This window comes from Ambystoma mexicanum, chromosome 6q (assembly GCF_040938575.1).
Source record: "Ambystoma mexicanum isolate Mex_15411 chromosome 6q, UKY_AmexF1_1, whole genome shotgun sequence".
Taxonomy (NCBI): Eukaryota; Metazoa; Chordata; class Amphibia; order Caudata; family Ambystomatidae; genus Ambystoma; species Ambystoma mexicanum.
In genome coordinates this window covers 213,088,974-213,110,893 of record NC_090937.1, presented here as the reverse complement: position 1 = coordinate 213,110,893, position 21,920 = coordinate 213,088,974, and the positions used below count along the sequence as shown (strand labels likewise).

Here is a 21,920-nt window from a genome sequence, read left to right as displayed (position 1 = left end):
ACAGAAAAAAACCTCTATCAGACCAACCAGAGCCACCAACACCAACTGCCTAGTAGTACCTAGATTTAAACTAACCACGATTGGTGGCAATAGCTTCCCTGTGAAGGCTGCTAAAACTTGGAATCTATTACCTAACAACTTAAGAGCTGATCAACCTTACCCACTATTTAGAAGGAACGCCATCCAACATTTTATCTCCAACGACCACTAGTCACCGGTCCACGCTATTCCCAGGCACGACACTGATCCCTGTTTTCCTGCTGAATTATGATATGTTACCTGCACCATCTCTTATGCAATTCACGGACTTTTACGACTCCGGTCTTGTATAATTTGTATATTATTTCTGTATCTTGTATAATTTGTATAATATTATTGTATCTTGTATAATTTTGTAACTTTGTAAGCCTCGCATTATCCTACCTGTTGCGCCCTTCTACCCACGGGTCTGGAGCGCATTAGAAATAAAACAAACAAACAAATAAACAAACATACCTTCTCTGTAGCAGGTCCTGCTCCAGCAAGGTGGTTTCTAACTGGGGAGAACATTGGCGTTCTCCCCAGCTCCTGGGCGTCCTCTATTGAATGCAAGCAGGAATGTTTCTTCGCTCTTCGCTATGCTGCTCTCTCTTGGTTTGCATAGTGCGAGCAGGGAACTAATTTCTCTCTCGTTTGCCAGGTTCTGCGTTGTTTCCTGCCCCTCCATGCAGTCATGCTTTCCCTCGGGGCTCGCTCCCCTCGGCCTCGCTGACTTAGCACAGCCCTGTGCCTCGTCAGCCACCTTTCTCAATCACTGTGGCTTCTCTCCTAGTTTCTCTCCAGGTCTCTCTCCCAAACCTCCTTCCAGGTCCTTTTCTGTGCCACAGCCGACTCCGCTCAGCAGCGCTGCTCCGTCTTCCAATGACATCAGTACATCGTAGGCTTGCCTCTGCATATCACTTCTCCCCCTCCATTCAAGAGGGAACATACTTTTATTTTTGCTACCAGATACAAAAGGGGTGTGTTTACAAGCTAACCATCAGATCCACTTCTGGTATTCCCATATATGCAGAAAATGTCTGCTGTACGGAGTTCCTTACCGGAATGAGAGTACTTTTCCCCTGGTGGGGAGTCACTCCCAGTTAAGTCCCGCTTTACCAAACCCCTGTTGCTTAGCGGGCTCACTTCCCTAGCCTCAAAGGAGTTGGCTCCCCCCAAGGAAGAAGGAATGAAACCTCCAGATTCGTCACACATTGAATGTATCAATGGCTGGTGTGGTTTCTGATTCTACTCGGGCACCATCTTTTGACCGGCCCAGAGAACAAGGCAAATACAGACACACTTGCTGTCAAGGGGGAGGAAAGCCCATCTGCATTTGCAGAAGAGAAAAGAGAGGCATGTGGAACCACCTGGGAGAACGCTGCTCCTGGGAAGTGTGGCCTGGGGAGTAGAATATGCACCAAGTGTGGTGCTTGGAATCGTGCTGGTGGTTGCAAAACACTTGGCAAAGCTGCCTTAGCAGTGGATCAGAAGATCTAGGACCGGAGTTCCAGAGGAGGAAGCTGGAGGCCCCAAACGGCGGCGGGACACAGAGCCACCGCCAAGACCCCACAAAGAGTAGGTGGGAAGGAGGCCCCCACTCCCAACAGATGAGGGAAGCTGACAGGCCAAGGCCATGCCACCATTTCCACACACACACACACACACATGACCGGAGGAGTGCTGCCTCAAGAAAGGTACGCAGCTGCTTGGGGAGACCGGGAGGTGGTTGGCAAGGTCACAAAACGACCCCAGGCCAGGGTAAGAAGCAGACCACTGCCAATTGAGGTGAGATCCAGATGACCCCAAAGCGGGGTTAAAACCAGTCAACCCCATAGTGGGGCGAGACACAAATGACCCCAAGACGGGGCGAAACCCAAACTACACTGCAGGGGGGCAGGGCACAAATGACCCCAGGGCGGGTTGAGTAGCAGATGACCCGAAGGTGGGGTAAAAGCCAAAAAGGACCCCTGGGCAGCGGTGAGAAGCAGACAACCCCCCCAAACCCCAAGTCCAAATTACCTCAGGGCAGGCTAAAGGTGAAACAATGATATGAAGACTGTGTAAGAGAAATGTCAACTCAAATTGTGCCAAAGAGGGAGAACGCACAGGTTGAGGTGTACCACCCGAGACCCCACGGGGGAAAAATCGGTCACAGGAGTGGAGAGCACCTTATGATCATCTCTGGAAACTGAATCCGGGAAAGTACCTGGAACAGGACTTTCAGGTCCCAGCGATCCCATGGTTATCAGACAACCAGGACTGGTATAAAGTGCCAGGCAATGCCAAATGTGGAGGGGAGACATTCATTTAAAACAAGCTCACATTTTCAGGTGGATGGAGAGGGAGACATTTTGGTGCTGAAAAATATTTTGGCGCCTGAGGCTCAAAGTTCTTCTTCGTCCCTGCAACCACTGGGGAGTTTACTATTCAAGATAGTGTCTTGATGGGTTGGTGAGTACTCTTCCGTGATTACAGAAGGTTGTTTCCTGACAGTACCTAGGGATGGCTTGATTAACCACTGTCCTGTAGGGCTAGCTTGTCAATATGCCTTGACATGTAGAGGTTGGTTGTGGTCTGACACTGTATCGGGTCACTCACAACCCATGTCTGACACCATGGGCCTCATTACGAGGTGGGCAGTAAGGGATTACCGGCACCAGTAAGGGCACCGGTGCCGGTAATCCCTTACCGCCCTACTACGAGTTCCCTTTGCGGGTCCTCCCTTAACGCCTGGTTTTTCCAGGCGTTAAGGACGGGACCCACAAAGGGACTCTGGAGCTAATAACAGTACCGCAATTTGCGGTACCGTTATTAGCGCCTTCCCCATTCCCATTGAGCCCTATAGGGGCTCAATGGGAATGGGGAAGGGCCCTGGTGAATGGGGAATTACCGCCCCCGCCAACCTTGGAATGGGGCGGTGATAGCTCCATTCACCAGGGCGGAGTCAGTAAGGATTTGGAGGCAGCCATGGCGCTAATAGCGCCATGGTTACCTCCAAACTCCTAATGAGGCCCCATGTGTGATAAGTCCGATTCAGGAGCCATACCAGGTATCCTGTTTGGTTAACTTATTTCTTTAATCAATAAAAACCCCTCTGTCCCTATCGGTTCTTTGGCCCTATCCTTAAAAAAGTCAAGAGGTCTAAATGGTGTTAGGTAGGGTGTTCGACAACATTAACATCCTCCATCATTCAGAAAACCGAGTCTGTACTGATCTCTGTCCCTACCAATACAAAAGATAGGTTTAATTGAATAAAGAAACCAGTTAACCAAACATGACACCTTGTCCGTGTCCTGATTATGACTTAACATACCCTTTACCATTTAGCTGCAGTGTTTTCCATGACTGTGTTAGCTTTTCCCAAGTTTAAACCAAGCCCAATGACCCAAAGACGGAAGGGGGGGGGGGAAGTGGCATCAGGCCTTCTACTACTCTGGCGTTATGTACCCCTTCCACGGGCAGCACTTGGGGGGGCGGAGGGGGGGATAATGGCCCATGGCCCCAGTTAACGCCCCGTGCAAAGTGAGGGCCATTAACGTGGGCCCTGGGCCATTACCCCCAGGTGTTGCCAGTGGAACGGGTACATAAGGCCATTAGCACCCCAAGTTACTAAAGCGGCAAACCAGGGTGCTAAAATAAAGTATTTTCCTTCCTACAACGGGACGCTGTGTGTGTCCCATTGTAGGAAGGAAAATACTTTACCAACATGGCCACCATGGAAAGGGAAGGGGGGGGCTCTGTATGGATGCATACACCGGCGGTTCAAACCCACGTTACTAGCCACCTGATTGGCTGGCTCCCCTGCACATGGTGTTAATGTACACCCAGCATTCTTAACCATCTGACTCGCATCAAACAAGCCTGCTCCTTTGCATACTTCATGAAGGAATTAAACTCTTCCCTTCAAGGAACACCTCCCTGAACACTGAAAACCTGTGGCCCCACCTCACCACACCTGAACTCTAACATCCATTTAGTCTTTACGTACTGCAGTGTTTTGTTCCCCCTTTGTGTAGAGTGCTCCATTGGTTGCTTGCTAGATTTGTCCTATTGAAATCTCCATACGTGCATGCTGAGTTTGTGTAAAATAGACCGATGTGCCAGCTGATACTAAATCCCAAATAATGCATACAATTGCGCACGCTCCAATGCCTCTTACCCACTAGGATTCACTTTGTTAGATAGAGATTGAGTGGACCATAGGGAATGGCCAACAGTGGTGGTAGAGCCATGCCCTAGCGCCATCCGTTTTTCAGAGGTATTTTTGTATTAAACCTATGTGCTGACTTTCGATCTCCGGCAAGAAAGAAGCATGCCACAATGTGTAGTGCTAAGCAAATCACGCTTCTTTCTTGTGATCTCGTTCCCTTGTTACCTACCAACATTTTAGAGTGCTTACTTCCAAGCTACATGTTATTGAATGCAAACTCGCATCTACATTGCGCTGTATTGTCCAGCATGTACATTAGATATGAACAGGGGTGCTTCTTACTGACCATGTTATAATGGAGATATCCGTTTCGGGGAAATGTGATTGCATGCAGCGAAGCTGCTGAAAACAAGTTAAAGTACATTTCAAATGGGCTCTTCACATTACACTGTTTTACTGTTATGAAAACGAGGAATCTGGATTTGTATGTGTAATGCACAGTATCTCTCTCTCCTCCTTTTGAATTCAGACTCAAGGGGGTATTTTGTTTGGTCCCTCGTTCTGTGGGCTTATGAAACTGGTCCCTTTTCCCCTTGGGCCGGCATCCCCCGCTAAAGTGACAGGGACCCTGATGTCTACATTTAGCAAAGGATTTCAGGCTTGCCCATGCGTTTTGGGATGCTCTGTCGCTCGGTTGCTCTTCAGGCCCTCCTCATGCCCGGTTATGGTGCTGATGCTCTACTAGGGTCCCCCTTGACGCCTGTCCGTGTCGCAGCCATCTACATCCTGACAAAGATTAGCCCTATTCTGTGCAGTCTGACATTGGTGAGCTCTTTCAGCTATGCCTGACTCTGCTCTCCATCACAGCTAGTGTTATCACCCACTGTGGCCCCTTCAAGCACGTACAGCACCTCATCCCCTCTTTGCTGACCAGTTTCTATGTACAGCAATCCATTACAGGGGGGGATATTTTTAACAAATATACAGCCGGTACTACTGAGCTTGCGAGGCCCAAAATGTAATGTGTTCCCCATGTTTAAACCGTGCTATAAAGCATCAGCAGATCGAAGTTGCCAAGGAATTCGATTTGAATAATATTTTTTTTAAAGAATGTTAATTCTCCCTCAGAAAAAGCATTGTTATAATGTTTTCCTTTTCTTTTTGTAGTTGTGAAGGTGGTTATATTGGATCCAGGTGCGAACTGCTGGACCTCTATTACTTGCGGGGAGATCGCGGGCAGCTTGTGGTGATTGGTCTTGTTGCATCCATGGTGGCCACAATCATCCTCGTAATATGCACATGTGTATGTTCTCAGTAAGTGATTCCGTGCACACAATTTGTCCACATTTCTTTCTCTGTAAAGGTGTTCATAATTTTCTCTCTGTCCTAGTGTTGTTTCTTATTTTTAATTCGTTACATATAAAACCAACAAGGGGGGTTTATGGCAACTTTAGCACGCTCTAGGTTATAAATAAATAAATACATGTAAAGGCAAACTGTTAGTACCCAGTCCCAGAAAAAGGTATGGTGCCTCAGATCTTCTTATTCCCTGGCATGTGACGGCTTCATCATGGCTACTCCTCCATGGGCCCACCACTTGACATTGAGCTAGATGTCAACATCCAAGGCCATTGGTGCCCCAGTGCAACCTGCTGCACAGCGACGTAGAGAGTATTTCACTGCTCTTCTCCTCCGCCCCCCCTCTCCTTCACCCTTGTTGGGGATGCCAGGCTGGGGTGAGTCGTGTAGGTCTGACTCTGGATCCTTTTACTTGAACTGCATACATATGTGATAAGCGCAGCGCAGTTGCTTAGTTCGTAGTGGCTTTTGTAAGTCTGTAGATTTGCTCAAAATATTGGCTCTTGTAGATAAAGATGAAGTGACTGCCCCAGAACCAGGAACATTACATGGAACTGTATTTGGATGGTTGTGGTTCCTGCAGAAGTCCATTTGGGCCTCGGGTTGTTGGCATTTTGGTTAGTCCTAACCCCCGAGTTTCCGTGGTCACAGCCCAGAGGACTGGACTGGGAGGTCTACGCACGTGTCTGGGCAAGCTTTCCTAACATTAGGTGCGTATTGGTGCCTTGCCACCATGCCCGCCAATCTGGAGTTGTCTCTACGGACATCGCCTACCAGATGAGTGGCTTCTCCGATGGTTTTCCCAGAGTTACAACTGTGCATAAACATAGATTACTGAGGCGCAAAATTGGAAGAATGGGGCAGTCAGAAAGGTTAGCTGATGGAAATGAGGAACCGGGCTCTGCATCATTTATGACTTCACTAGTAGGAAAAAACGATATTCTTAATGTCTTATGCCAGCACTGTTGGTGCCAAACTGGGGGTATCTCAGGCGTCTTGCACTGAATCATGGGCTGACAGCGTCCGAGCTAGCAGCAAATGAAATGCTACTAAACCAGGAATGGTGTAATTGACATGGGAGATGGGGTGGTTCTCGACTCTGGGGGGAAAAAGGGGAAAGGTGTACTTTGATGATTAACTGTCGGACCAGGTGGAGGTAGATGAGTACAGAGAGGGCGCTCAGGAAACGTAAGAATATTTGTGTGCAGCATTAGATATATTTGACACCCCCTACCTTCTCGTTTGACAGTGCCGGCAGTAAGTAAGGAATGGGGATTTCAGGAAATCTGAGCATTGTGAGAAACCTGAAGGTGTCTCACCTGCTAGTCCCCGGGGATCTGTCATCCAGGTCGCCAGGACACGGCCATCACTTTCAGATCCAGTTCCTGGGGGTTGACTAGTGCAGGAAGATCACCTGGATGAGGGGTCCTCGGGTAGTGGAAGTGGAACACCAGAGGGTGAGACGCGGTATCCCCTTCCCACCCAATAACACCCTTTCACCATCCTACCAGATAAGATACCTACGAATTCACCCCCCGCCCCTTTTCTGACACACTCTTTCTCACAGACAGTTTACCAAGAGCGACAGCAGACTGACACCAGAGCCGTGTATCTGACATGTCCCAAAACCATGGACAGGCAAGGTCAGGCAATTACGGATTATTACACAAACCTGATTTCCATCACACTTCCCCACACAGATAAAAGACGAAGCACGAAAGCACACTCTGAGCGAGGCAAAGCACACTATGAAACAGCAGTTCCAAGATGGCAGTTTAATACAAGGAGATATGATATTTTATTTAGATCATGCTCATACACAAGTGTTTCAGAGCGCGACCAAGCAAAGGGAGGGGTACAAGGGAGAACAAAATAAACAACGATCTTACTAGGCCCAGTGACATTAAGAACGCTCAAGTGCATGGAAAGGGAAAAAGGGGGAAAGTGCGAGGAAGGGGGAGAAGTGGAAAGTGCGGAACAGAGGTGAGAAAAGAATAAATAAGTGCAGTAAATAAATAATGCAGTGAAAAGTGGTAGTGCAGTCAGCAAGTGGCAAGTGCAAGATTAGTCAGATAGTGTATATCTGATAAGTGCAGAAGAAGAGTGAGGGGCTGTATGGGTACAGATACAGAATACCAGTGCAAGGGGTGGACCTGAGGAAATGCTGGAGGTAGGCAGGGTGAGCAGGTACCTGGGCCTGAAGGACAGAGGGTGTCCAGGTGAACAGTGCCGAGAGAGAAAACAGATCAGCAGGGGAGAAGAGGGGCAAAGGCAGAAACGAAAAGTAAGGTCTTGAGGTGCTTCCGGAACCGGAGATGGTTCTCCTCAGGTTTCATGGTGGCCGGGAGGCTGTTCCAAAGGGATACCCCAGCCGAAGACCGCGATCTGCCCCAGCTTGTTTCTTTAAAAAACGACTGACCCTGAGGGAGTTAGAAGTAGAGGAGCGAAGGGCTCGAAAGGGGAGGTATTTGCAGAGGGATAGTTGAAGGTATTTTGGACCCAGACCCCAGAAAGCCTTGTGGACAATGCAGAGGGTTTTAAATCATCAAATCATTACATCCACTCTGAGCCAATGAAGGGATTTCAGTGCTGGAGAGATACAGTAGTCCAACCTAGTGAGAACCAGAGCTTTGGAGACAGTGAACTTCTGAGGGAAGGAGAGGAAGGGCAGAGTACCTCTAAGGAGGTGCGGTAAGAAGTTAGACTTTTTAGCGACGCCAGAGATGAGTGCCGAGAAGGAAAGTGATTCTTAGCCTCGCAGGTAGCGGTAGGAGGACGGCCAAGGGAGGCCGGCCAGAGAGTGAGGGGAAAAGATGGTGAAGGTGTCCAAATGAGAGGATCTCAGTCTTGTTGGCATTTAGAAAGAGATCGTTGGCGGCACACAAATTTTGAATGGCTATTAAGCAATCAGAGATGAGGGAAGGAGAGGAGGTGGCTGAGGGAAGCCTGATAATGAGTTTGGTGTCATCGGCATAGCACTGGAAGTTTGAGCAGAAGATGGAAATGCAGTAGGTAATAGCTGCCAGGTATTGGTTGAAAACCCAGGGCGAGAGTTTAGACCCCTGGGGAACAACACAGGTGGAGAGGGTGATAGAGGATAGGAAGGACTCAAGTTGTACCTGGGAGGGTCGATCAGAAAGGAAAGCGGTCAGCCAGGCCAGAGCCTGAACAGTGATACCCAGGTTGTCATTGAGACGATTGAGCAGGATGGTATGGTTGACCGTGTCAAAGGCAGAGGTGAGGTCAAGTAGGATGAGGACGGAGGGAATGTTAGAGTCAAGGTTGGAGAGCAGGTCTTCACGGATGTTCAGGAGAGCAGATTCCATACTTCTTGCAGCTCTGAATCCAGATTGGTGGTCATGGATGAGAGCCAACAGAGTCAGAATGAAGGTTCAGCTGGGAAATTACCAGCTTTTCCAGGAGCTTCCCCATAAAGGGAGTAATGGAGATTGGGCGTTAGTTGAGGGATCCACTGTGGGTTTCTTTAGGAGAGGATGAACAAGGGAGTTCTTCAGAGTGGAGGGAAAAGAATCGGAGGCAAATGACCCGTTCAGAAATTGGCAAGGGCAGGCACAAGGGTATCGATGTGGTCCTTATTGGTTTTAGAGGAACAGTGATGGACCTGTTTTGATGAGGTTTTCATAGATCGGACTTGTCTAGCAACCTCATCCGGGGGGAATAGAGGAAAGGTGGAGAAAGAGGGAGGGGGGCTAGCTGAGGGAAGTTCAGCAAGCCGGGACAGAGAGGGGAGGGTTGACGGAGGAGAGGGTTGACAAGATGTCCTGGGTTTTAGAATTAAAGTGAGAGGCAAGGGCATTGCAAAGAGCCTGGGAGGTGAGAGGAGGGGTGGAGACTGCAGCAGGGTTGGCTAGCTCCTTGCAGATTTTAAAGAGTTCAGCCGAGTTCTTGGAAGCCGCAGAGATGCGGGCTTGAATGTGGCCTCTCTTCTTGGAGAGGACAGTGAGACAGTGTTGCCTTTGGAGCAGGTGGCATGCCAGTTTGTCAGAGGATGAGCAAGAAGCTCTCCATTTTCTCTCAGCCGCCCTACACTTGTGTTTAAGTGTAGATAGGTCGGAGTCATACCAGGAATTACACTTGGCTTTGGACTTCAAACTGATCCTCATGACAGGGGCGAGAACATCAAGAGTAGCCGAAATCGAGGAGTAGAGCAGGGACAGGGCTGTGTCAGGGTGAGAGTCAGCCTGATGTGGGGCGGATGGGGGAGTAATATACGGCGAGACCAGACAGTCGCAAGGTGGGAAGTACCTGTAACCTCTTAAACCGTTCCTTTCATGAGCATTGGAAAGCAAGAAACCAAAGAACAGGAACTAAGGCTGATCAAATCTTCAGTGTGTCGGAGGTACCCGCGGCTCTCCCGCGTCGATAACCAGGGCGGGGAGGAATGAATGCCACTGTGGTACTGTCCTTGGCTCCTACAACAAAGCAGTGTCAGAAAAGGCAAAACAGCTGGTGAGTCGGAGAGACTGATAGCAAACCAGCTTGGGTTGTGAACCAAGGTTGCAAGTGGCAACTTTGTACAAAGAGAACAGTGTGTGAGGCATTTGCACAGAGCGACGCAAGTATAATTGGAACCAAAGAAGAAATGGAACTTTCTCCAGCATGGGGTCTGGCATGGATTCACATGCTCATGAATATTCCCCGTCGTCAGGCTGGGAATCCTCGGTAAAGAAAAAACCAGTATCAGTTTCGTTTCTGATCTGTCTTTCGTAGTAATAACCAATCACTGGTCTCTGCGTCATACTGACCACAGCCAATGACTGCCCTCTACCTAAGCACCGCCTCTGGCAGCCATCTTCAGATTTTTACCGCACGTTCATGTGTTGGGATCCTCGTGCTATTGCTCTCGAGCGTTAGTGCTATTTTTCGCGCTTTTTCACAAAAAACTTCAATTCTTTCGGTCAAAAGAGCCTCAAGCTCCACCGATCCTACATCCGATCAACGGGGACCCGTGTCGGATTCGTCTGTGCCCCTCAAGGGTGAAGATTTCGTCGAGCTACACTTCGGAGGACTCCAGAAGCTTCTCAGGCCCGGTCTCGGAGATGGCCCAGGAGAAGGGAAGCTCGACGCCCGGAAAGCTGTTCAGGGTCTGCCCTGGATGCCAGCTGCAGAACGTCTTTAAGGAAGACGAACACTCTTTCTGCCTTTACTGCCTTCATGAGGACAAAACGCACGTGGAGAAGGATTGTGCGTTTTGCGGCAACATGTCGGAACGGACCATGAAGGACCGTCATCAACGTCTCGCCAACTGGCTGGAGGGTAAGAGCCCGTCTGGCGAGAAGAAGAAGAAATCCGAGCGGTCTTCTAAGACCTTTGAGGGCGCCCCGGCGACGGGGGCCCAACATAAGGCCAAGCACCGCGAGTCCGCTGGCACCGGGAGCGCCGAACGGTCGGGCTCTACGGGCGCCAGGCAGGGCGCACCCTCCCCGGCACCATCAACCACGAGCCAACGCTCTGGGTCGGGTAAGAGGAAGGCCGAGCACCCGGCGAAGCTCCTGGAGAGGCCCCGGTCGAGCTCTAAGGCAGAGGAGGAGCGTGGCAGTGCCCCCTCCCTCAAGGATAAGGCGGTGAGCGCACCTAAGGTGGTGAAGGCCTTGATCCATCCGACCAAGCCCTCTATCGAAACGGTCGCGGCGGCCCTGGCTCAGCCTGTGGAGCCTGCGCCAGTGGTGGCGACATCAGGGCCCAGAATCTCCCTGCCTCCTCGGAGGGAGTCTTCTTTTGTGCCCATCGATAGGACCCCCGTGAAACCCTCCGTGGGGAAGAAGAAGGGGGGGCAGGGCGTCGTCGTAGATTCGGCCTCAACCTCAGAAGAGGAGCTGATCGAGGTCTTAAGCCACGGCCTAGGCGTGGAACAAGGCCAGCCCGTCGGAATGGACCCCGACGCGGGTGACGACGACGACATCGTCGAGGATACCGACGGGGCCCCTGCTCGCCCGTCGGATTCCCCTCTGCCAGCGCCGCGAGACAACTCGGCGGCCATTTTGTTGGCCATACAGTCCTTATGCACCGAGATAAGGACGAGGCTACCGTTACCGACGGAGGAACCTCTCCCGTCGGGGGATCCAGAACCGGGACCTTCTGGTGTTCCCCCTACCAAGAAAAGAAGGATCCATCCTCCACCTCCTTTTCAACCGTCGCGCCCCGTCCAGCCCTCCTCCCCGTCCACCCGAGGGGATGATACGGGGACTGACACGGCAGCGACGGGTACGGACGACGAGGCATACGACGAGGATTTTCCGTCGTCGCCCCCCACCAGGGCTTCTCCGCCCGACGAGATCGGATCTTTCCACTCCATGATCTCCAGGGCTTCCGAGCTTTTCCAACTCTGCCCTGAGGAGAAGAAAAAGGAAGGCTTCCTTTATCAGCGGCGCGAGGCCAAGAGGAAGACGGTCCTCGCAGTGCCTCTGTTGGACGACATTTGGGATGAGGGCCTTTCCCTCCTCAAGAACCCTTCCACTACGCCAGCTAGAAGAGACCGGTACGAGAAAAAGTACCGGGTCCCGGACACGGCCCCCCTATGCCTCCGGGCGCAGCCTACCCCGGACTCCGTCGTCTCCGCGGCAGCCAGGAAGAAAGCGGGGGGGGGGTGCGGCCTCCACATCGACTTCCCCGCCGGACGGCGAGGGAAAGAAATTGGATGCTATGGGACGTAGAGTCATCTCGTCGGCAGCGACGACGATTAAAGCGGCCAACGCCTTGGCTATCGTGGCCCGCTACGACAGGGAGCTCTGGTACAAGATAGCTCCCCTGCTGGATTTTCTGCCGGACGACAAGAGGGCGGAGGCCCTTGAGATCCTCCAGGAAGGTGAAGTGGCTTCGGACCACGCCATCACCGTGGCGACGGACATCGCCGACACTGGGTTCCGCCAGCTGGGCAACGGCGTTTGCCTTCGACGTCGTGGATGGCTCAAAGCTACGGACTTTCGGCAGGACGTCCAGACCAGAGTCCTGGACATGCCCTTCGACGGGAACAACCTGTTTGGGAAGACAGTGGACGATTCCCTTCAGGCCATCAAGGCGGATACTGAGACGGCCCGGGCCCTTGGAGTCCTGCAGCAACGACGGACGCCCTTTCGGAGCGGCGGAGGCAAGGGCGCCTCCAAAGGTTCCGGCGGCGGTTTCGCTTCCTACCGTCAAGCGGCCCGCTCGTCGTCGCAAGAGGCCTACAGAGGACGAGGCAAGTCTAGCGGACCACGCCGTCGTCGCCAAGGAGGTCAAGGCGGCAAGGCCGCGTCCAAGCAGGATTGAACCGGCCGCGGGGTCGGGCCCCCACCGAAGCACCCCGGTGGGAGGCCGGCTGGCGGGCTTCGTCAGCGTGTGGGAGTCCATCTCCACCGACCGTTGGGTGCTGGACGCCCTGGCCCGGGGCCACGGGCTCGAGTTTCAAAGAAGGTGCCCGCGCGTCCCCCCCGTGGCCAGGAAAGAACTTCACGTCCCTCAACTTCTCCTGGAGGTAAAGGCGATGCTCAGAAAGGGCGCCATCGAACTCGTCCCAAAGAGGCTTCGGGGCTCCGGAGTCTACTCGCGATACTTCCTCCTGAAGAAGAAGACGGGAGGATGGCGCCCCATCCTGGACCTGCGACGGCTGAACAAGTTCATCAAGGCGCAGAAGTTCCGGATGGTCACCCTCCAGCACGTCCTGGGTCAACTGGAGGAAGGAGACTTCCTATCGTCGTTGGATTTGGAGGATGCCTACTTCCACATTCCCATCCTAAAGGGGCACCGAAAATTCCTCAGGTTCGTGGTCCAAGGGCGTCATTACCAGTTCAAAGCCCTTCCCTTCGGACTACGGTCGGCACCCAGGGTATTCACCAAGTGCCTCGCACCGGTGGCGGCGCAGCTGCGCCGCGAGGGGATTCACGTCTACCCCTACCTGGACGACTGGCTCATCCGCGCCAAGACGAAGGAGCTCGCCGTGGTCCACACGGCAAGGACCGTCCAACTCCTCACGGACCTGGGATTCTCCGTGAACTACGCCAAATCCCACCTGGTGCCCGCGCAAGTCGCACTGTTTCTGGGAGCGAGGCTCGACACAGTGTCCCTTCTGGCCTCCCCGTCGGAGGAGAGGACCAGGACCATCTTGGGCAAGGTGCAACGGATGTTGGTGGCCGACGCGGCCAAAGTGAGATCCATCAAGTCCCTCCTCGGGATGATGTCTTCCTGCATCTACCTCATTCCCATGTGCAGGCTCCGGATGCGCCCGTTGCAAGAATTCCTGGATGCGCGCTGGATCCAGACGACGGGCAGCTTCGAGGAAAGGATCAAGCTCGACGAGAGTTTCCGACGAGCGATACGGTGGTGGGGCACCCGCGCGCATCTGACGGCGGGCATGGACTTCCAGACCCCAGCCCACCAGGAGACTGTGACCACGGATGCCTCCCTGGAAGGGTGGGGAGCGCACACCGAAAATCTGCACGCGAGGGGACTCTGGCTCCCGACGGAGAAGTCCCTGCATATCAACGTCCTGGAGCTCCGTGCAGTGTTTTGGGCCCTCAGGTCCTTCCTTCCGTCCCTCAAGGGCAAGGTGGTGAGGATCTTCACCGACAACACCACCACCATGTTTTACATCAGGAAACAGGGCGGAACCAGGTCCCCAGCGCTGTCCAAGGAGGCGCAGGACCTGTGGCATTGGGCCGTCGCCCAAGGGATTTTTCTGGTGCCGTTTCATCTGGCAGGGATAAAAAACACCATCGCCGACTCACTCAGCAGGGAGCTGCGCTCGTGCCACGAGTGGGAACTACGGCAGGATCTGGTGGATCGCCTCTTCCGACGGTGGGGCACACCCCAGATCGACCTGTTCGCGACGGCGACGAACACCAAGTGCCGGAGGTTCGCCAGCAGGTTTCCCCAGACGAGGAGCATGGGCGATGCTTTCTCGTTCCCCTGGGAGGGCCTGTTCCTCTACGCGTTCCCTCCCTTGCCTCTGCTAATCCGGCTCGTCAACCAGCTCAAGAGGTCACGGTGCAGGATGATCCTCATCGCACCTGCGTGGCCGAGGCAGATATGGTTCCCGGACCTTCTGGACTTGTCAGCGTCCCCGCCGATCAAGCTGCCGGCGGACGCGGATCTACTCTCCAGGGAAGGAGGCGCCATCCTCCACCACGACCCGAAGTCGCTGAACTTGCAGGCCTGGCTCCTGCAGCGCTAGAGTTCGGAGGATACGACATACCGGCCGATTGCAGAGAGGTTCTTGCAAAGGCCAGGGCGCCCTCGACTCTTAAATGCTACGGACACAAATGGAAGAGGTTCTCTGTCTGGTGCCACGCACAGAAGATTAACCCTCTACGGATTACGGCTCCCCAAGTACTGCCGTACCTGCTGACGCTGGCCAAAGCTGGTTTGGCACACGCGTCCATCAAGATTCATCTTGCTGCGATCTCCCGATACACCAGAACCACGGGGCGGACGTCCTTGTGGTCTCATCGTCTGGTGAAAGAGTTCATGAAGGGACTGTTCAGATCGTTCCCGCCGGTGAAGGCTCCGGCCCCGGCGTGGGAGCTCAACGTGGTGCTGACCAAGCTCATGGGACCTCCGTTCGAGCCTCTGCACTCGGCCCCGTTGAAGTTTCTATCGTGGAAAACAGCTTTTCTTGTGGCCATCACCTCCGCACGACGAGTGGGAGAGATCCAGGCCCTTTCCTGCAAGGCCCCGTACTTGACTTTCCACGACACGAGGGTAGTGCTCAGGACGCACCCCTCCTTCATGCCCAAGGTACCGTCGGACTTCCATCTCAACGAACCCTTGGTGTTACCTGTGTTCTTCCCGTCGCCTTCGTCGCCGGCTGAGAGGACTTTGCACTCGCTGGATGTAGCTAGAGCGCTGAAGTTCTACGTGGACCGCATGAAGGGGTTTCGGAAGACGTCACAACTCTTTGTGAACTTTGGACCTGTCAATCAGGGGAAGGCTCTCTCGAAGGCTTCCATCTCCAGATGGCTCTCCGGCTGTATCATGTACTGTCACCGGTTGGCAAACCGACCGCTGCCTGGCCGTCCGAGAGCCCATTCCACCAGAGCGATCGCAGCTACCACGGCGTTCCTATCTGGTGTGCCCCTGCTGGACATATGCAGGGCTGCTACGTGGAGGTCGACGCACACCTTCACGAAATTCTACTGCGTCGACCGGGATTCCAGGGAGGAGTCCAGGGTCGGCCAAGCAGTGCTGCGCAACCTGTTCGCCTGAGGTGAGCCTGGTGAGGAGGTAAGATGCTTAATGTTGAGTTGATGTGATGCTTAATGTTGAGCCTTTGCCACCTCCCGTGGTTGTGCATGTGTGTACTGCTATGTATTCTTTATTCATGAGCATGTGAATCCATGCCAGACCCCATGCTGGAGAAGGAACAAGTTACTTACCTGTAACTGTTGTTCTCCAGCATGGGTCTGGCAGGGATTCACATGCGAACCCTCCCGCCTACCCCTCTGCGGCTCTTCACTTGGTCATACTGCCACTTCACGTGCTTCCAAATCTGAAGATGGCTGCCAGAGGCGGTGCTTAGGTAGAGGGCAGTCATTGGCTGTGGTCAGTATGACGCAGAGACCAGTGATTGGTTATTACTACGAAAGACAGATCAGAAACGAAACTGATACTGGTTTTTTCTTTACCGAGGATTCCCAGCCTGACGACGGGGAATAATCATGAGCATGTGAATCCATGCCAGACCCATGCTGGAGAACAACAGTTACAGGTAAGTAACTTGTTCCTTATGATCCCCTGGGCACTGTATACAGTGAGACACCCCTCAGGCATTGACTGTATTCTCTCCTTTTGAGCTTCTCTATGGTAGAGAACCTAGAGATGTCCTGGACATGATCCGGGAGACCTGGGAAGAACGAGAAGGGGCCCTCATTCCCCTTTTGCAGATGGCTACCAGACTGCGAGAACATATGGGTATTGTTTGAAATCTAGTTTATACTCCTATGGAAAAGGCCCAAATCCAGCAAAAATCTTCCTATGACAAAAAGGTGAGCTTAAGATCATTTTCCTTAGGACAAAAAGTATTGGTCCTCTTGCCTACCTCGGAAAACAAGCTTGTCTCTAGGTGGCATGGGCCATATGAAATTCTGTAATGAACAGGAACTTCTACGTATAAGGTAGCACAACCTGACGGGAAACAGAAGATCCATCTATATCATGTAAGTCTCTTAGTGGAAGGAAAACCTGTCTGCCACCAATGTCGCGATACACTCACATTTGATGCCAGAAGTAGACCACTTTGAATTCATTCCTCAAGAGCTATTTAGTCAACAACAAGATCTAAAAGATTTAATAGTCTCATTCCCTGATGTATTCTTGGAGAAACCAGGAAGAGTGAAAGGCACCTATCGCTACATTAGAACACCTAAGTGAAAAGTGGTTCATCTGAAACCATATAGACTCCCGGAAGCCCGTTAATACATAGTTGGGGAAGTGAATAAAATGTTGAGTGAACATTATCAAACCCTGTTCAATCCCATGGTCCTCCCCTATCATATTGGTCACCAAACCTGACGTTTCCTGGAGGTTTTGCATAGTATTCCACCAAGTTAATGCCATTTCCCACTTCAATGCTTATCCCATGCCACGCATCGATGACCTAATTGATCAACTCAGAAACACAACCTTTCTATCAACCCTAGGCTTAACAAAAGGGTACTGGCAGGTCCCAGTGTATGGACCTGATAAGGAAAAGGCAGCTTTCTCGACACCCCTAGGACTGTTTCAGTTCAAAGCCCTCCCTTTTGGCTTACACTGGGCTCCAGCTACTTTCCAACGGCTTATGGACCAAATATTACAACCCTACTCGGATTTCTGTGGAGCTTATTGTCAGGCTCCTGTTGTCTGGCGCAGAGGCAGTACAAACACCTGCCTCCCCGTTGGGTCTTAGCACCTGGGATATTAAAACCGCAGGCCACCTTGACCCGCCGGGGAAAGAGGGTTAGGGTCCGTTGGTTTGGATGGGTAGAGGGAGTTCAGGATAACCGGAAAGAGGGTTAGGAAGCTGTTATGGATAGGTGAGGGTTTTTAGGGAAACATACTCCTCGGCTCCTGTGCGCCGCTCCGATGGACGTACTCCGCCCATGCACTCATGTACCTCACCCACACTGTGTGCTCTTCGGAGGGGAGCCTTTGTACTGGAGCTCCTGAACCAGGACACTATAACCTGAAGTGCTGACCCTTGTAGCTACCCCGCTACTAACTGCAGCGTCTCAACATAAATTATACCGGCATTTAGTCATGCAACACATTCTCCCAAATCATGTGCGTGATCACCAACCCCTTTGCATTATTCTCATACAGGGTACAAACATATAACTGCACTTAGCTCTGATTGCTGGCCGGTGCCTCCAATTCTCCTGCTTGTTCATGTGCTCAGCCAAAGCACACTCTGCTTTCACTGCAAAATACCAAAACACACTGTCAGTGCGGGCCAAAACAACTCGTAGTTGACTTCACTCCGAGTTGCCTATGTAATGTTTTCCCCGCATTCCGTGCGTGGGTAATTAGTCACAGCATTCCCCAAATCATGCAGGGTCTATGTATGGCTTCCCAGTTTACAGGGGACTCATGCGCGATGCTTCTCGTGCCTCAGCCCCGTTGCGGTTCGGTATCTAACCGAAGTCCAGGCCGAAAAGTGCAGCCGACGGGGACTCGTGCGCGATGCTTCTCGTGCCTCAGCCCCGTAGCGGTTCGGTATCTAAACCGAGATCCCAGCCGAAAAGTACAGCCAACTACAAGTACTTCTAAAAGAGGAACTTATCTTTTAGTTGTACGCGGGGCCTGGGGTGTTCAGGCGAGAGCTTGTGCCCCGCGTAGGCGTGCCTGCCGGAGCTCGGACGGAACACGTCTTCTCTCCTCTGCATCCGGAATTGCGAGCGTTGTCCCGATGGCGCGGCTCGCGCATGCGCGTTAGCGCGGGCGTGGCATTTCTTGACAGCAGGCTCGTGCAAGGCACGGCCTGCTGGGAAATGTAGTTCCAAGGCGGTTCTCCATCCCAGGGACTTCTTTCTGCAAAAGGGATGGAGAATCCGCCTTGAGTACTGGGTAGGGCTTTTTGGGGGGGCTCCAACCCCTTCTGCAGCCCCCATAGTGGCTGCAATCTGCCTTTTGGCCCCAACCCGTGGTCCAGCCCTGACAGTACTCCCCCTCCCTCTCGCAGGCCCAGGTTTAGCGGGGTATCTAAGATGGAATTGGCGAAGGAGTCGAGGAGCATGAATGTTTTGCGCTGGTTCCCAGGATTGATCTTCAGGGCCATACCCCTCCCAGTCTATGAGGTACCATAGTTTTCCCAATCGAAAATGTGAATCCAAAATAGCCCTTACCTCGTATTCCGGATAACCATCCACCAACATGGGTGGAGGCCGTTTTGTTTTTACAGAAGCCGGGGCTGGTTTTAATAGGGTCACATGGAATACTGGATGTATCTTCATATGTGGCGGCAATGATAGTCGGACCGCCACTGGATTGATGATTGACGTGATCGGGAACGGGCCAATGAAACGAGGTTGGAATTTGCGAGGCCCTTGTAGGTGGAGGTTTCGAGTCGAAAGCCATACCCGATCTCCTGTCTTGTAGGGTGGGCTTACTCTCCTTTTCTTGTCTGCATAATGTTTATATGATGATTTTGCTGAATTCAAGGTATGTTGTATGGACTGCCAAAGGATTTCAAGCTGTCTTTTTCGTTCCTGCGCAGCTGGCACTTCCGGTACATCTACCTGTGGTAATGGCTGGAAACGTGGATGGTATCCATATGAACCATAGAATGGTGTTACCTTGGTTGATGAGTGGACAGCGTTGTTATACGCTAGCTCCGCCAGCCAAATGACCTCCGCCCAGGTATCATCTTTGCCTTGGATGAGACAACGCAGGTATTGCTCCAGTGTCTGGTTTAAGCGTTCCGTTTGTCCATCCGTCTCTGGATGATAAGCAGTGGACAAACGTATACTCATTCCTACTGTACTACAAAATGCTTGCCAAAAACGCGAAGCGAATTGTGGCCCTCTGTCCGAGATTACATTATATGGGATTCCATGCAGTCGGACTATGTTCTGCAGGAATAGATCAGCCAGTTCACTAGCTGTTGGCGTGCCCTTACAGGGTACAAAGTGAGCCATTTTGGTGAGGTAATCTACGACTACAAGAATGGATGTGAATCCGTGGCTAAGGGGCAACTCCACTATCAAGTCTAAAGAAATGGTATGCCAAGGAGTTGGTGGTGTTGGCAATGGTTGCAAACGCCCCGCTGGTTTCTTATGTTCGGATTTGTTTCTCATACAAGTTTCACAGTTAGAAATGTAATGTTGCACACCCCTCTTCATACCCGGCCACCAGAAGTGCCTCCTTAGTAGCTCCATGGTTTTCGCCGAGCCAGGATGACCTACAAATGGCGAGTCATGACACCACCGGATTGCCTGTCGTTGAAGCGGGGTAGTGGGTATGTATAGGGCCGTTTTGAAAAAAGGCAATCCATCCTTGATTGTCCGATCTGAATTCTGTGCCGTCCATTGCGCTAAATCTTGTGCAGACATCGCTTTCCGGATATCTTCAAACATGTTGTCTACTACGATGCTTCCTACAATGCAACTTGGTTTTATTATTGGTTTGACTTCTTCCTTTGGTTCTGAGTGTTCAGTGTTGGGTTCGGGGTATCGTGACAAAATGTCCGCTTTCCTATTGTCTATCCCCGGACGATATGTCACAATAAAATCAAACTCTGAAAAGTACATGGCCCATCGTAGCTGTCTGGGACTAAGGGCCTTGGCCGACTTCAAGAATTGTAAGTTACGATGGTCAGTAAATATAGTGATGGTGTGTCGGGCCCCCATTAGGTAATGGCGCCATTCCCCAAAGGCTGCTTTGATGGCTAACAGCTCCTTGTCAGCTATTACATAGTTTCGTTCTGCGGGTAACAATGTCCTAGAGTAATAGGCAACGGGGTGCAACTGTCCGTTGTCATCGCGCTGTGACAGGATGGCGCCGATGGCGTAACTTGATGCGTCAGTCTCTACTATATAAGGTTTGGTTGGATCTGGATGCATGAGAACCGGAGCTGTGATGAATGTGTCTTTCAGGGCTTGGAACCCCGCTTCTGCCTCTGCATCCCACTGGAACGGTATTCCCTTTCGTAAGAGACGGGTAATTGGCTGAACCTTTTTAGCAAATCCCTCTATAAAGCGGCGGTAGAAGTTCGCGAAGCCTAGCACCGTCTGGACGTCCTTTACTGAGGTTGGGGATGGCCAGTCGATGATAGCTTGTACCTTCTTTTGGTCCATGTTCACTCCTTGGGGTGATAAAACGAATCCCAAAAACTCTACCGTGGATTGATGGAACTCACATTTTTCTAATTTTGCGTAGAGCTGGTGTTCCCTCAATCTCTGCAACACTGCCCTCACATGGCCCTGATGTTCTTCCATACCTTGTGAATAGATTAGTATATCGTCGATGTATACCACCGCAAATACATCCAGATATCCTTGCAGAACCTCGTCCAAGAAGTGTTGAAATGCGGCAGGAGCGTTGCAAAGTCCAAAGGGCATAACTTGGTACTCGTATAAGCCGAATTTTGTGCGGAAAGCTGTTTTCCACTCATCCCCTTGTCTTACTCTCACGAGGTGATATGCCCCTCGCAAATCAAGTTTCGTATACACCGTCGAACCTCGCACCTGGTCCAATAACACTGGGATTAAAGGAAGAGGGTAGCGGTTTTTGATGGTAATGCGGTTAACCGCTCTGTAGTCAATGCATGTTCTGAGTTCTCCGGATTTTTTGGGCACGAAAAACAAGGGCGATGAGACTGGGGATGTTGAATGCCTAATAAATCCATTTGCCAAGTTGGTGTCTATGTATTCTTTTAGATGTTCATTTTCTGACTCCGTAAGGGCGTAAATTCTACTGCAGGGGAGGATCGCACCATCCTCGAGATCAATCCTGCAGTCAAACGATCGATGTGGGGGCAAAGTCTCAGCCGCCACTTTACTAAAAACATCCCGGTAATCTTCATATACTTCCGGCAACACTGTCTCCAAGCCTCCTATGAAGTGAGACGAATCCCCCGGCGTTCCGCAGGTCCTACGGCAATGTCTTGACTGGAACAGCAACGTTCCCGCACACCAGTTGACGGTGGGGTTGTGGAGCCTTAACCATGGCAACCCCAAAATGAAGCCGAACTGTGGAGCGGCGATAACATCAAATTGTATTGTCTCTTGATGAGACTTCCCGCAATCCAGGCGTAAGAGATGGGTTTGCTGTGTAATGGGTCCTGAGATTAAGGGTGAGCCATCCACCGATTTAACTTCTTCTTTCAGTGCTTTGTTCCTCAATGGAAGACCCAATCTTGGCGCTACCTGCTCATCCACAAAATTGCCCGTGGCTCCAGAATCTACCATTAAAGACACAG

General features: G+C 51.8%; 1 protein-coding gene across 3 annotated transcripts in view; it reads left to right on the top strand.

Moving 5' to 3' along the window:
* BTC (betacellulin) overlaps positions 1 to 21,920 on the top strand; it is a 392,756-nt gene that overhangs the window by 263,230 nt on the left and 107,606 nt on the right. For 2 of the 3 annotated variants that reach the window (XM_069630651.1, XM_069630650.1), the window contains exon 4: positions 5,339 to 5,485. The exons of the other annotated variant lie outside the window; for it this stretch is intronic. In XM_069630651.1, coding sequence (XP_069486752.1) covers positions 5,339 to 5,485 — 147 coding nt within the window. The remainder of the gene's footprint in view (positions 1 to 5,338; positions 5,486 to 21,920) is intronic. 3 annotated transcript variants of the gene reach the window in all.